Below are 16013 nucleotides of genomic sequence, written 5' to 3'. Positions count from 1 at the left end.
ACACAGAAAGATCCCGAGCCTGGGATTGAACCCAGGACTACTCAGGACCTTCATATTGTGAGGCAGACACACTAACCCCTCTTCCACCGTGAAGCCTACAAAAAAAATATAAAAATAAATATGTTCTCCCTGCCCTGTGATGAGGGGGCGACTGTTCCAGGGTGTACCCCGCCTTCCGCCCGATTGTAGCTGAGATAGGCGCCAGCGCCCCCCGCGACCCCTCCAAAAAAAGGAAATAAGCGGTAGGAAATGGATGGATGGAAATGTTCTCCCCGTGAATGTTAGTGTGAATGTTGTCTGTCTGTGTTGGCCCGGGGGTGAGGTGACGACTTTTCCAGGGTGTACACCGCCTTTTTGATTGATTGATTGAAACTTTTATTAGTAGATTGCACACTATACACATATTCCGTACAACTGACCACTAAATGGTAAGACCCGAAAAAGTTGTTGAACTTGTTTAAGTCGGGATCCACGTAAATCAATTCATGGTACAAATATATACTATCAGCATAATCCAGTCATCACACAAGTTAATCATCAGAGTATATACATTGAATTATTTACATTATTTACAATCCGGTGAGTGGAATGTGGAGGGGGGGTTAAGTTCGGTTGATATCAGCACTTCAGTCATCGATTGCATTATCTGAGAAATGGACATTAAAAAAGTGTAGGTCTGACTTCGTAGGATACGTACAGTGGGACAAAAAAGTATTTAGTCAGCCACCGATTGTGCAAGTTCTCCCACTTAAAATGATGACAGAGGTCTGTAGTTTTCATCATAGGTACACTTCAATTGTGAGACAGAATGTGAAAAAAAGTCCAGGAATTCACATTGTAGTAATTTTAAAGAATTTATTCGTAAATTATGGTAGAAAATATGTATTTGGTCAACCATTCAAAGCTCTCACTGATGGAAGGAGGTTTTGGCTCAAAATCTCACGATACATGGCCCCATTCATTCTTTTCTTAACACAAATAAATCTTCCTGTCCCCTTAGCAGAAAAAAAAACCCCAAAGCATGATGTTTCCACCCCCATGCTTCACAGTGGGTGTGGTGTTCTTGGGATGCAACTCAGTATTCTTCTTCCTCCAAACACGACGAGTTGAGTTTATACCAAAATGGATACATGGATGATAAAGCAGAGGATTGGGAGAATGTCATGTGGTCAGATGAAACCAAAATAGAACTTTTTTTTATAGTGTACCATGTTGTTCCAGACCACAGCAAACGTTAGTTGACTTGCGAAGATTGTAATACATCCATCAGAAGAAGACAGCCTGCCATTTCCTTTAAGCTGGACACAGACTGCTATACCTTTCGCCATTCTATGACAGTCATTTCCAGAAGTTATCTCTCACTCTGGGAAGTTTTACTAATGTTTTCCAATGTTGTAAAAATGTGTAGAATAAATATTGAATCATCAAGGGGATGGGTCAAATGCAGAGGACAAATTTCACCACACCTAGTGTGTGTGTGACAATAATTGGTACTTTAACTTTAACACCATGGTCACAAATTGTCCAAACTCCTGCAGGCGTTACAAATCCCTGCACGCCAAAACAACCCGTCATAAAAACAATTTCCTCTCCCGAGCTATCAATCTGATGAATGTTGTGAAATACCTCTGTAATTCATCTGTCACTGGGAAAGTACTAACGCAGTGGTTCTCAACCTTTTTTCAGTGATGTACCCCATGTGAACATTTTTTTAATTCAAGTATCCTCTAATCAGCGCAAAGCATTTTTGGTTGAAAAAAATAGATAAAGAAGTAAAATACAGAACTATGTCATCAGTTTCTGATTCATTAAATTGTATAACAGTGGAAAATATTGCTCTTTGTAGTGGTCTTTCTTGAAGTACTTGGAAAAAAAGATATAAAAATAACTAAAAACTTGTTGAAAAATAAAAAAGTGACTCAATTATAAATAAACATTTCTACACATAGAAGTAATCATCAACTTAAAGTGACCTCTTTGGGGATTGTAATCAAGATCCATCTGGATTCATGAACTTAATTCTAAACATTTCTTCACAAAAAAATAAATCTTTAAGACCAATATTTATGGAACATGTCCACAAAAAATCTAGCTGTCAACACTGAATATTGCATTGTTGCATTTTTTTGCACAGTTTATGACCTTACATTCATATTTTGTTGAAGTATTATTCAATAAATATATTTATAAAGGATTTTTTGGGAAAAAAATCTCTCGTACCCCTTGGCATACCTTCAAGTCCCCCTAGGGGTACGCGTACCCCCATTTTAGAACCACTGTACCAACTCATGTTTACATCATCACCGTTTTGCTGTTTGCTCTATACACCTCTAAACTTTTTTTTATTAGCCTTGCACGTATTAGTTATTTAAGTCCTTGTTTATATTTCTAGTTACTCGTTAATATTTATTGTTTACACTGAAAAAGAGAGCTGTGATGAGGTGCCGACTTGTCCAGGGTGTAATCCGCCTTCCGCCCGATTGTAGCTGAGATAGGCACCAGCGCCCCTTGAAACCCCCAAAAAGGGAATAAGCCGTAGAAAATGGATGGATGGATGAAAAAGAGAGTAAAATCTACCAATTCAAATTGTTTCCAATGATTCTGATGTGTATCTTCTCTCTCAGCATGTTTCTCTGCATGTGCAACAGCGCCCGAGGATGCACAAAAGTCTTTTTTTGTGTCATATCCTTTTACTCTAAAGCTTGTCAACCAAATTTCAAAAGCAATGTCTGATTTCCCTTTGTTATTCTCTGGTAAATGTGATGTATTGCAAATGTTGTCGGTTTCCATTTTTTTCAGTGATTATTTAGGGGTTTTCATTCCTTGTCGTAAGGTACTGGTCAAGACAATTTCGACCACGTGCGAAAGCATCATCATGAACTTTCATAATCGGTGTTAATTTGGTGGTAACTGCCTTATTTCCTTGAATTGGCGCCGGGGCGCTAATTAATTTAAAACCTCTTCTCACTCCTGCGCTTACCAAAGACATGCGGTAAAAGTAAGCATGCGCTAATTATTTTAAAACGTCTTCTCACTCCGGCACTTACCAAAGGCATGCAGTAAAAATTTGAGTGCGACGTAAACTTGGACCATAAATCCTACTGAATAGCTCTTAATCTTCTTTCCTTTATCCATCCATCCATCCATCATCTTCCGCTTATCCGAGGTCGGGTCGCGGAGGCAGCAGCCTAAGCAGGGAAGCCCAGACTTCCCTATCTCCAGCCACTTCGTCTTTCCTTTATGCATTTTCAAATTACCGGTATTGAAATCAGCCTCGTCCATTTTGAAAATGATGACAGGGGAAGTGTTACTTGTGACGTCACGAGTTTGACCAGGCGGTAATACTAAGCATGCGCTAATTATTTTGGGAAGCGAGTTTGACCCGGCAGTAAATCAAGGCAGGCGCATAATATATGCACTGTGGCAATTCAAGGAAATACGGTATTTCCAAAGAGGTAAATTATGACATAACAGCTACCAATACTCTATAATAATATACTAACAGTGCCAAAAAATTATGTGAAACTTTGTAAGATTGTAATTCATTTCTATATATTAGTTTTTTTTTACAATATTTGTATGTATCCTGCTTTAGTTTATTTTTTCCAAACGTTATGTTGTTCATAAGAGTTTGCCACGTTGCTTCCTCAGATTGACTTTATTTAAATTACTACTGTTCTCATTATCATTAATATTATTGGTATTTTTATTATTATTATTATTATTATTATGATGTTTCCGCCTGAATGCAGGCACCCCCTGCGACCCCGAACGGGACAAGCGGTAGTAAATGGATGGATGAATGGCATATGTAAAATATATTAAAAAAAAATAAAAATAAGGAAAAATAGTTTTCTTAAATTAAAACTTTTTTTGCTTGCATGTATCCAATTTTTTCCCAAATTTTATTTTATCTGATACCGTATTTGATTTTGTCACTGCCTCGTGATAATTTTATGATTCAGAGAATTTTTTTTATAATGTAATATAAAGTTAAGTTACTGGAGTGGTTTATCCCGGATGTCAAGACGTCCATTAACAAAACAAAAGCTTTTAGATTACTTAAGAAAATGTGTATTTGTGCTTAAAAAGAACGCACGTAAAGAAAAACGTAATTTCTATGTTTGAAAATGTATTAAAAACATGATAATGTGGAAATACAGAACAAACATGTTCTTAAGTAACATAAATAGATTTAATGTTGAAATAGTCAACAGGAAACAGGGTGCTTGCTTGATGTGTACGTCATTAACGCGCGCCGCCGTGTGTTCAAAAAGGTGGATTCATCTGTGCTGTCAACATAATGCACGTTTATGGGAGATTTTTTAAAATAAATAATTGGTAACTATGCCCAAAAGTCTGAAAAAGTCGTGTACCACCCAGACGTCCATTAGCAGGTACTTCGGGGGATTGAGTAGCAGTAGTGTGCCAAAAACACAAGCTAATTCTAATCCTCCAAGAGGCAAGGTGAGCTACAAATGATTTCAATCTTCAGTCTTTTATTTTGAGTATGTAACTCATTATTTGACTTTAACCCTCCACAGAAGCGTGCCTCCCACCATCATTCTGACTCACCTTCCAAACAAGCAAGGCTCTCCTTTCAGGTTCAAGAGGATGGAGACATTGACACAGATTCCACTCAGAGCTCTACAGGTGAGTCCAGCCCAATTTCACTACTCACATAAAGTTAGACATATTTGTCTCTCAGGTGAAATTTCTGGGTGAACCTAAAATGCAGTATGACTAAGGTGCCACAAGCCCATTGGTGTACAGCAGGGGTGTAAATGTACGGCCCGAGGGCCGGATCAGGCCCGTGAACAGGTTTTATCCGGCCCACGGGATAAGTTTGCTAAGAATTAAAGAGACAGCTGTTCTGATTGTGTCCAATGGATGTCGCAGTTGCAATTTTTTGTGTCTTTGTAGATGATGCTACACATCTACAAAATAAACAACATGATGTTAGTACATCCGTCGAGGAAAATGATCAAACTACATGAATACTAAGGCTGCGAATCTATGGGTGTCCCACGATTCGATCTCGATTCTTGGGGTCGCGTCTCGATAATATATCGATTTTTTTCGATTCAACGCGATTGTCAATTCAAAAACGATATTTTTCTGATACAAAACGATTCTGTATAAATTCAATACATAGGATTTCAGCAGGATCTACCCCAGTCTGCTGACATGTAATGTAATTTTGTTTTAACTATTAAACGAACCAAAAATATGACTCATTTTATCTTTGTGAAAACATTGGACACAGTGTGTTGTCAAGCTTATGAGATGTGATGCAAGTGTAAGCCACTGTGACACTATTGTTCTTTTTTTTTTTTTCTCTAAATGTCTAATGATAATGTCAAAGAGGGATTTTTAATCACAGCTATGCTGAAATTATAACTAATATTGATACTGTTGTTGATAATATTCATTTTTGTTTCACTACTTTTGGTTTGTTCTGTGTCGTGTTTGTGTCGCCTCTCAATTGCTCTGTTTATTGCAGTTCTGAGTGTTGCTGGGTCAGGTTTGGTTTTGGAATTGTATTGCATTGTTATGGTATTGCTGTGTAGTGGTTTGTTGGATTGAGTTAAAAATATATATATATATTAAAATGAGAATTGATTCTGAATCGCACAACATATTCGATTCGTATTCGAATCGATTTTTCCCCACACCCCTAATGAATACCATACTGTAATTTGATTTTGATATAATTTGTTTATCTTGATGGATTGAAAATCAACCCCAATAAGTTGACTGACGAACATTATCACATAATTTCTTCAGAAAATATAAATAACGACAAATTAAAATAAAATACTTTTAACCGCAACATGTTAGAGTAAAAAAAAAAAAACAACATTACGATTTGTACATTTTCAGAATGTTCTATTTGTTCTATTTTTAAACAAAGAAAACAATCTGAAGTTGTCTTTATTTTCAAGTTATCGTGTCATGATTTTACCAGTCCGGCCCACTTAGGAGTAGATTTTTCTCCATTTGGCCCCCGATCTAAAATGAGTTTGACACCCCTGGTGTATAGCATTGCTATGATTGAAAAGTGTAGCCCTTTGCCAACTTATTTAAAGAAATGGAGATCATCACATTCAATAAATGTGACCTATACTCAGCCTAGCAGACATGCTTTCATTACTAGTCTGAGCTTGAAAGATATCAGTTCTATCAATATGTATTACTTTTTGGAAGCCACCCTTTACGGGCCAAACTAAACGATTTGGTGAACCAAATGTGACCCCCGTGCCCCACTTTGAGCACACCTGCATTCTAATCTTATCTAAATTTTACCTTCTTTAAAAATTTAAATGAACCAAATGTCCAACTGATCAGTGTTTCTTTACTTTTTGCACAAGTTGTTCTCTAGCAAGGAGCTGAACAGCTAAAATCACAAAAGGTGTGAGGTCCATGAATCAATCAATACAATTTCCAGCATATTATTATTATTAGTGGTTTATTATTCTTGGTTGCAACCTGCTGTTGACAATTGTTAGGTGTTGTCTTAATCGCATGGTGTGATCAGATAACAATAATAATTCATTGGACAAATTCCAGGACAGCCCTAGTGAATGAACGTTTGGGGGTGGTTGGAGAGGACGTTTCTTGCCACTTGAATGTCAAAATACAGTTTACAATTGTCTCCCTGAACAGAAATGTCTTTTGCCGAACAGTCCACTGAATAGATATGAAGATAGATTGTTTTGTCTATGCATACGTATTGCACAAGTACAAAACCCAAAACCAATGAAGTTGGCACGTTGTGAAAATTGTAAATAAAAACAAAATACAATGATTTGGCAAATCCTTTTCAACCTACATTCAATTGAATAGACTGCAAAGATAAGATACTTAACGTTCAAACTACAAAACTGTTATTTTTTGTAAATATCAGCTCATTTGGAATTTGATGCTTGCAACATGTTTTAAAAAAAGCTGGCACAAGTTTAAAAAAAGACTGAGAAAGTTGAGGAATGCTCATCAAACACTTATTTGGAACATCCTATAGGTGAACAGGCTAATTGGTAACAGGTGGGGGCCATGATTGGGTATAAAAGCAGCATCCATGAAATGCTCAGTCATTCACAAACAAGGATGGGGAGAGGGTCACCACTTTGTGAACAAATGCGTGAGCAAGTTGTCGAGCAGATTAAGAACAACATTTCTCAGGAGCTATTGCAAGGAATTTAGTGATTTCACCATCCACGGTCCGTAATATCGTCAAAAGGTTCAGAGAATCTGGAGAAATCACTGCACGTAAGCGATGATATTACGGACTTTCCGCATCAAAAAGCGACATCAGTGTGTAAAGGATATCACCATATGGGCTCAGGAAAACTTCAGAAAAACCACTGTCAGTAACTACAGTTGGTCTCTACATCTCTAAGTGTAAGTTAGAACTCTACTATACAAAGCGAAAGCCATTTATCAACAACACCCAGAAACGCTGCCCGCTTCCCTGGGCCGAAGCTCATCTAAGACGGACTGAGGAAAAAAAAGTGTTCTGTTGTCTGACAAGTCCACATTTCAAATTTTTTGGGGAAACTGGATGTCGTGTCCTCCGGACCAAAGAGGAAAAGAAACATCCGGATTGTAATAGGCGTAAAGTTATAAAGCCAGCATTTGTGGTGGTATGGGGGTGTATTAGTGCCCAAGGCATAGGTAACTTATACATCTGTGAAGGCACCATTAATGCTGAAAGGTACATACAAGTTTTGGAGCAACATATATTGCCATCCAAGCAACGTTATCATGGACGTCCCAAGACAATGCCAAGCCACAGCGTGGCTTCATAGTAAAAGAGTGCGGGTACTACACTGGCCTGCCTGTAGTTCAGACCTGTCTCCTAATGAAAATGTGTGGCGCATTATGAAGCGTAAAATACAACAACGGAGACCCTGGACTGTTGAACAACTTAAGCTGTACTTCAAGCAGGAATGGGAAAGAATTCCACCTGAAAAGCTTGAAAAATTGGTCTCCTCAGTTCCCAAACGTTTACTGAGTGTTGTTAAAAAGAAAGGCCATGAAACACGGTTAAAAATGCCCCGGTGCCAACTATTTCGCAATGTGTTGCTGCCATTAAGTTCTAAATTAATGATTATTTGCAAAAAATAAATAAATACGTTTCTCAGTTCGAACATTAAATATCTTGTCCTTGCAGTGTATTCAATTGAATATAGTTGAAAAGGATTTGCAAATCATTGTATTTTGTTTTTATTCACGAAATACACATCGTGCCAACTTCACTGGTTTTGGGTGACACTGAATACACTGAGCTGAAAAGTATGAGAAAAAGAAATGGCCACAGTATTTATTTTTAAACAATATTAATACATATGAAATACTATAATGTTTGATGCACATGAGCTGAAACCAACATTGTTGAATTGGCAACTGTGTCTCTCCTTGACAACAAGCAGGGATTCATGTGCTCATTCATGAATAAACGGCTTATTCATGAATGAGTCTTAAGCTTATGTGTACTTGACTTAGATTGTTTTGAGATTTTTGTGAAGAAAGTGAATCTGAGCAACGTGTTCTGCCGAGATTGCACATTATTGATAATTTCACCTGTGGTCGAGGAAACTCTCAAGAGTCTGTCGACTTCTTCGACTGCTGACGCCATACAGCAAGTTAGCAGTACAGGGTTGCACGAATAAAAACGATTACTGTATCCAAATGAAAAACTATCGCAACGTATTGTCTTATCGATGCTTTTTTTCCACCCCACAAAGGTTGTTGTGCATCTCTGGTTCATCCTGTAATTTCTCACAAAAGCTAAATATCTCAACATTTTTGTGAGTTGTGTATAGCCAAAATTCCACTTACACAATCATTCCTCCTTTTATTTTTTAACAATTTGTCATTCTTGTTGTCAGACTCAAAGAGTCGAGGGCTGGGTGGTTTGTGCCGGTCCACTTTGGAGACGCTGAAAGGCTTCACATGCACGGCTGATACTCAAGACAGCTGTGATGTTGAAGTTAAGGAGGCAAGCGGTGGAATCCATGACGTTTGTCCTACAATTGGCAATGGTCAACCTAGCGACAAGAGCAAAATCAAAGATGAGGACAGTTCAAAGCAGGTACATTGGAACCTCGGTTTACAAACTTAACCGGTTCTTGAATAGGGTTTGTAAATACACAAGTATGTATAGTGAAGTAACTTTCTCAATAAGAAACAATGTAATTATAAATAATGGGTTCCAGTCTTGACAAAAGTCCATATTTTAGTAAACGTTTGTACACTCTCAAGGAACACTAACACAAATAACAAGGGAGTTGTGGATCAACTATCTCTTTATTAACAAGCCAAAACAATGACAACGACAAGCTCAGCGCATACAGAGAACACACAAAAGTCTCTGTGGCAGTCTCACAAATGATCAGAAAATCTCAAAAATCCTTAACTTTAACAACAAAGTGCTACAATAATAAAAATTAAATAAATTAAATCAATTCACACTTGTTTCTTAAGGAACGAGAAGGGCTCCGAAGGGGAGGAGCTGTGCGCTCTAGAGTCGTGTATAAAGAGCAGTGGTGTGCCGTCAGGGCCAGCAAGGCCTTCTCTGCTGGCCTAACATAACCAGAAAACATGATTACGATTAAAGATACAATAATTTTTTTATTTACTTACCCTAAATATCTAAAAGTATTCATATTCTCTTCATGTTATATTATGATCGTTCCAGTTCTGTTGTTTTTAGTTTAGAGTTTGTATCCGATCAGAATTCAGCTATCTTATGTTGCCATGCTGTACGAAATCCGCCAGGGGCCTTCAGAATCAACAATGCAGGCGTCTGTGCACTGTAAGTAGAATTGACAGACAATTGTGATAGCCAATCAGTTCACAAGATGTTGTCAGTAAGGCCTTCTCGATGGCCTCCGGTTGAACGTGACATTTACGCATCCTGTGATTGACTACTCATCGGGACCGTTAGAGAAAAAAAATAGAGTTGAGAGACAGTAGCGATAGCCAATCAGATCACAAGTTGTTGACTGTAGCCTATCTAAGTAGCCTGACATTAACAAGACTGTGATTGGGTACTCACTTGTCATTCCAAAGTGAGTATACATTCACAAGTTTCAATTTAGCAGAAAGTGTCGCGCTGTAGCCATACCGGGATAGCAGAAAAGGAGAACAAAATGTTGATTAGGTGGCGGATATATATTTGCAAGGCTATTTTCAAGAAGAGACATATCATGTAATGATATTTAGAAAAATGCCAATAAGCCCTTCAGAAACATTAAAGATAAGCTGACTCAATTTAAGATTTCGGATAGATTGTATTTTACATCTTCTCAGCTGTTTAAAATTGGTGTAGTAGATAGCAAGTTATGTACGAAGTGTCGGGCAGCTGAGGGAACTCTTGTTCATTTATTGTGGGAATGTCAGAGAATAAAATACTTATGGTTGAAAACAACAAAAGAAGCAATCACATTCCTTAATATAAACATCCCAATGACAGTGCAAACTTGCATTCTTGGGGATCTCCATCAATTTAGTAACATGTCATCAAAGAGTAAAAATGCATTTCTTTCAATATGCATAATAACAAAAGGGGTAATATTAAAAAAATGGATAGATGTTGATAGTCCAATTCATACTGACTGGTATACACAAGCTATGGAGATGATATCAGTAGAAAAACTGCATTTAGTTTAGATAATAATGAGTCATATATTGGAATATTGGATCCATTATTGAAATTTTTTTTAAGTATTAAATGAACTAAAATATGACTTATTATATATTTGTGTAAAATATTAGACACAGTGTGTTATCAAGCTCATGAGATGCGATGCATTGTTAATTGTTTTTAATTATTTTTTGAAATAACGTTTTTAATGATAATATCAATGAGGGATTTTTAATCACTGCTATTTTGAAATTGTTACTAATACTAATAATATTCATTTTTGTTTCACTACTTTTAGATTGTACCATGTCATGTTTGTGTGTCCTCAATTGCTCTGTTTATTGCTATTCTGAATGTTGCTGGGTTGGGTTTGGTTTTGGAATTTGATTGCATTATTTTGTATTGTTTTGTTGGATTGATTAATAAATTAATTAAAAAAAAAAGTAGGATATTTAGAGAGAAACTACATTTTGTGAGACGATGTCGGCCAACCCCAGAAGCTAGGTTAGCTGTTCTGGCGATGAAATGGGGAAATGCCCGCCATTTCCACTCGAATCAGTGAACCTACAAGGGTACCTACCACTGGCTTATACAGCGTTGAATGGGTGTTACAAATTGTGAGTTAAAATTTTAAATGTTTTCACTTTTAATATGTTTTCTGCAATTTTTAATTTTGACAGTACCACATAAGATATGTTTTAATTGCTTTTAAATGTGCCAGAAAATAACCCGATTTGTACACTGTTTAGGTGATCCGATGCCCAGTAGGGCGTAAATGTGTTCCTGTATAGTATTTATCCAGCAATGGTCATGTGGTAGGGGTGTAACGGTACGTGTATTTGTATTAAACCGTTTCGATACGGGAGTTCCGGTTCGGTTCGGAGGTGTACCGAACGAAATTCCACACGAACATATGAAGTAGCCGCCTAAGCTAAAGTCTTAACAAGCTGCTCCGCTCCGTTCTGCCTCTGTCTCCTACATAGCACCCAGCATTGTCCCACCCACACAACCATCTGATAGGTTACATATATAGCGGTAACAGCCAATCAGCAGTCCGTATTCAGAGCGGTAACAACCAATCAGCAGTGCATATTCAGAGCGCATGTAGTCAGCGCTTCAGCATCAAGCAGATAGGTTTGTTAGCAGGTGAGCAGCGGACTCTCCCCAAATTATAATAAATACCTCCCAGTCAACGTTCTAGATGACGTTCTAGGAAGAAACTGCAGCTCAGCTCGCTCGCAGTCCTGGCTTGAGGTGAAGGCTAATTAACTTTCAGCGTAACGTTAGCTCATTTTGCGGTGTGTGTGTTAGCTCATTGTGCAGTGTGCGTGTGCGTGGTTGCATGCATGTGTGCTAAGGATGTAATGTAACTGCATCATTAAGCCTACATGAACTCCATGGTGTTCAGGGATGAATAGTCTCTCCTATTGCTATTGTGCTATTTTTTCAGCTATAGTTACATGAATCATTAGTAATGTAGCAGCCTAGTTTGAATGGCAGGGTCCCTGCTATCACATGTTGATAAAAATATAACATTAACATAATAAAAATCAACTACAGGCTTTCCAAATACTGTAATAAACTAAGCATGATGAGTTGACTTGAAACTGTTTAATGTTGCACTTTTTATATGTAGAAGAAACGTTTTGTCATTTTATTTAATCTGAGCAACAAGTTGAGGCAGTGTAATGTTGATTAACGTGGGGCAGAATTATTATAGTGTTCCCAATGTTAAAAGGATAAAGCCATTGTTTACAAATTTGATAAATAAATAACCAAAAACATTAATTTTTGTTGTTTTCTTACTGTACCGAAAATGAACCGAGCCGTGACCTCTAAACTGAGGTACGTACCAAATCGAAATCTTTGTGTACCATTACACCCCTATCATGTGGTGACATAATTATGGTATTTTGAGAGGTAATCATTGAAGTCTGACATCACTAAAGGCCTAGGTGGGAAACGCACGGCCCGTCACTGATAAAGAGAGTATCGCCAACTTAACAACAGGAGCCGTGACTACTACTAAAATGTGTGCGGATGCTTGCAATTGCTGTCGTTTTGACGTTAGTTTTTCTGACGAAAAAAACAAAAAAATATACTTATATATCATTCTAAATATACTTTAGCTCATAAACCTACTATAAAACGTGCTTTTATTTCCTGAAAGTATAATTTTGTGGCCGTATTTGACGCACTCCACTGCTACATTCCTGCAGTATTTTGTTATCAGCAGGTACTCAAACAATCATCTGACGGCGAAATAAACGTACAAAAATACACACATCAACCCAAAAAACGATATATATATATATATATATATATATATATATATATATATATATATATATATATATATATATATATATATACACACACATACATAGTATATTGATTGTTGTTTTTTATTTGTTATGTATAAAATCCAGTCAGTTACAATTCTTTCATTTGCAGATGTTGTCCTTCTCTCAGTTTGCCAAGCCAGTTGACAAAAGAGGGGCTGCTGGAAAAAGGGCCACAGAGCTCAGTCCCCCTTCAGATGGTGGTGGCGCCGCCTCAAGACGCACCAAGAGTGTTTACACACCTCTGGAGCAACAGGTGATCCAGCTGAAACAGCAGCACAAGAATGCCTTGTTGGCTGTGGAGTGTGGCTACAAGTACAGGTTTTTTGGAGACGATGCTGAGGTGAGGAGTCGCTTACAACTATATACTGTGTATGCAGGTGTATAGCGATTGTTACAAATGTTTGTTGTTAGATTGCAGCAAAGGAGTTGAACATCACCTGTCATCTGGACCATAACTTCATGACCTGCAGCATCCCTACACACCGTTTGTTTGTTCACGTCCGACGACTGGTGTCCCATGGCCACAAGGTACTGAAAGCATTACTTTCACACACACACTACTGTATGGAACAATTCCACAGTATTTTTTTTCCTGAAAAATACATATATAATATTTGGTCTTCAGTTTATACAGATATATATAGACACAACAGATTGATTGATTGATTGAAACTTTTATTAGTAGATTACACAGTACAGTACATATTCCGTAAAATTTACCATTAAATGGTACAACCTGCATACGTTTTTCAACTTGTTTAAGTCGGGGTCCATGCTAATCAATTCATGGTACAAATATATACTATCAGCAAAATACAGTCCTCACACAGGTTAATCATCAGAGTATATAGATTGAATTATTTACAATCCGGGGGGTGGGATGTGGAGGGGGGGGGGTTAGGGGGGTTAGTTTGGGTTGTTATCAGCATACTTTAGTCATCAACAATTATGTCATCTGATAAATGGACATTGTAACAGTTTAGGTCTTACTTTGTAAGGTGTACAGCGAGCGGTGAACATAGTGAGCTCAAAAAGCATTAGAACAATTATATACATTTGATTATTTACATTTGATTATTTACAATCCGTAGAGGTGGGATGTGGTGGGGGGAAAGGGTTAGGCTAGGGTTGTAGCTGCCTGGAGTTGTTCTTTTACTGCGGTTTTGAAGGAGGATAGAGATGCACTTTCTTTTACACTTGTTGGGAGTGCATTCCACATTGATGTGGCGTAGACAGAGAATGAGTTAAGACCTTTGTTAGATCGGAATCTGGGTGTGACGTGGTTTGTGGACCCCCCCCATGGTGTTGTGGTTATGGCGGTCATTTACGTTCTGGAAGTAGTTTGACATGTACTTCGGTATCAGGGAGGTGTAGCAGATTTTATAGACAAGGCTCAGTGCAAGTTGTTTTACTCTGTCTCCCACCCTGAGCCAGCCCACTTTGGAGAAGTGGGTAGAAGTGAGGTGTGATCTGGGGTGGAGGTCTAGAAGTAACCTGACTAGCTTGTTCTGGGATGTTTGTAGACTTGATTTGAGGGTTTTGGAGTTGTTTGGGTACCAGGAGGATGGTGCCAAACAACTTATTTCAAGCGAGCAAGAGCTTTCCCTTCTTTCATGCACAAACATACACACACTTTAGCTATAGAATAATGCTGCGCACACTCATACGCCGTCTCACCTGGAATGAAACTTGCGCACAAGTGCTCCAACTTGGTGTCCTCCCACTACTCTTTCCACAATCATTTATCTATAAATGGTCATAATAATTAGCTCATGAATATGGTGATGCTTTAGAAGGGACCTCTTTTAAGCAAAACAAACTTTTTTTTACCTAAATTGTGTATTTGGGATTTGCATAAGTCCCGAAAATTTTAAATCAAGCCATGGAGGCATTGCGGAGATATTTATAAAACAATCTTGCCGTCCTTCATACAACCAAGCCATTTAGAATTTGCACAACTTGTAACGTTTTTCCAACATGTGACATCAGCGGTTATCTCTGTATATCGTAGAGGATTACCCAAAGAGCTTTGCGCGAGTCCACCATTGTAGTCCATAAATTCTCAATTTTTCTCTTTCTTATTGTTGTGGGGCAGACTGGCTTGTACATGCACAGGCATCCGCCGTTGTTTCCATTTCTACTACGAAGTAGTGTATGGTATTAAAAAAAATGTGTCAGTAGGCTTCACATTGAAGCACTAAAAACTACAACATGCATGACGTGAAGAAGATGCTGTCAAAGTGGAGGCACTTGAAATAAGATTGTCCACAAAATGTTACATCCGAAAGAGATGGTCAAAAAGTGGTTTGAAGATGGTCTGTAAAACATAACCTATGCAACATTTGGGCTAAAAAAACACCATTACATCTAATGTAGACCACAAGGCAGTGTTTTGGAAATAGAAAAAAAATAATCATAAGACCCTTTTAAAAGACTGTCAAAGAATGATGGAGATGACAAATCCTAAGAAGAAGGCAACATTTGCAGATTGGCTCTTGTAAACAAACACTAGAAAAAGTCTGCAGACAATGAAGGTCATTGGATTGTTGCCACCATAAACCCCTTTTAAAAACATTCAAAAACAGCCAACATTGCTACATATACATGTCGTCACTTGAATATTAACCAAGTATTAGCGATATTGTTATTATAAGTCCTAACCAATTTTCCCTCCAATGTGTGAGCAAATGCCAAAACTCCTTGAGCATTCAGTGGCGCACATGTGAGCTTCGGCAGACGTGCACACTGTTATGCGCTAATCTTTTTATTCGATTTTGTGCGCGGCCTAGATTTGCCGTGCGCAAAGGACGCGTGAGCAGTGTGAAATTGCACAGGCGCGTACCTCAGAGGGAACGTTGGTCCTAACATCAGGGGACTACTTTTAGCGGTGCAATGATCACAGAGAGGTAACTAACTTTTATGCAGCTATTAACATACTCGACTGCAGCTGCTGCATTGCCTTTGAGTTGCTAAAAGTTAATTCTAGATTATAAATTAGGTCTCTCACTTGTATAGTAGAA

General features: G+C 37.9%; 1 protein-coding gene across 7 annotated transcripts in view; it reads left to right on the top strand.

Annotated features, from left to right (window-relative positions):
• The first annotated feature begins 4249 nt into the window (after positions 1-4249).
• msh3 (mutS homolog 3 (E. coli)) overlaps positions 4250-16013 on the top strand; it is a 122119-nt gene continuing 110355 nt past the window's right edge. For 5 of the 7 annotated variants that reach the window (XM_061899840.1, XM_061899848.1, XM_061899818.1 and 2 more), the window contains exons 1-5: positions 4250-4467; positions 4545-4653; positions 8892-9094; positions 13103-13333; positions 13405-13521. In XM_061899840.1, the coding sequence (XP_061755824.1) occupies positions 4348-4467; positions 4545-4653; positions 8892-9094; positions 13103-13333; positions 13405-13521 (780 nt within the window). In that variant the 5' untranslated portion in view covers positions 4250-4347. The remainder of the gene's footprint in view (positions 4468-4544; positions 4654-8891; positions 9095-13102; positions 13334-13404; positions 13522-16013) is intronic. The other 2 variants (XM_061899829.1, XM_061899865.1) reach the window with 2 other exon arrangements.

Source organism: Nerophis ophidion, linkage group LG01 (genome assembly GCF_033978795.1).
Source record: "Nerophis ophidion isolate RoL-2023_Sa linkage group LG01, RoL_Noph_v1.0, whole genome shotgun sequence".
NCBI lineage: Eukaryota > Metazoa > Chordata > Actinopteri > Syngnathiformes > Syngnathidae > Nerophis > Nerophis ophidion.
Note: the sequence above shows the minus strand (reverse complement) of the source record. Positions and strands in the feature narration are given on the sequence as shown.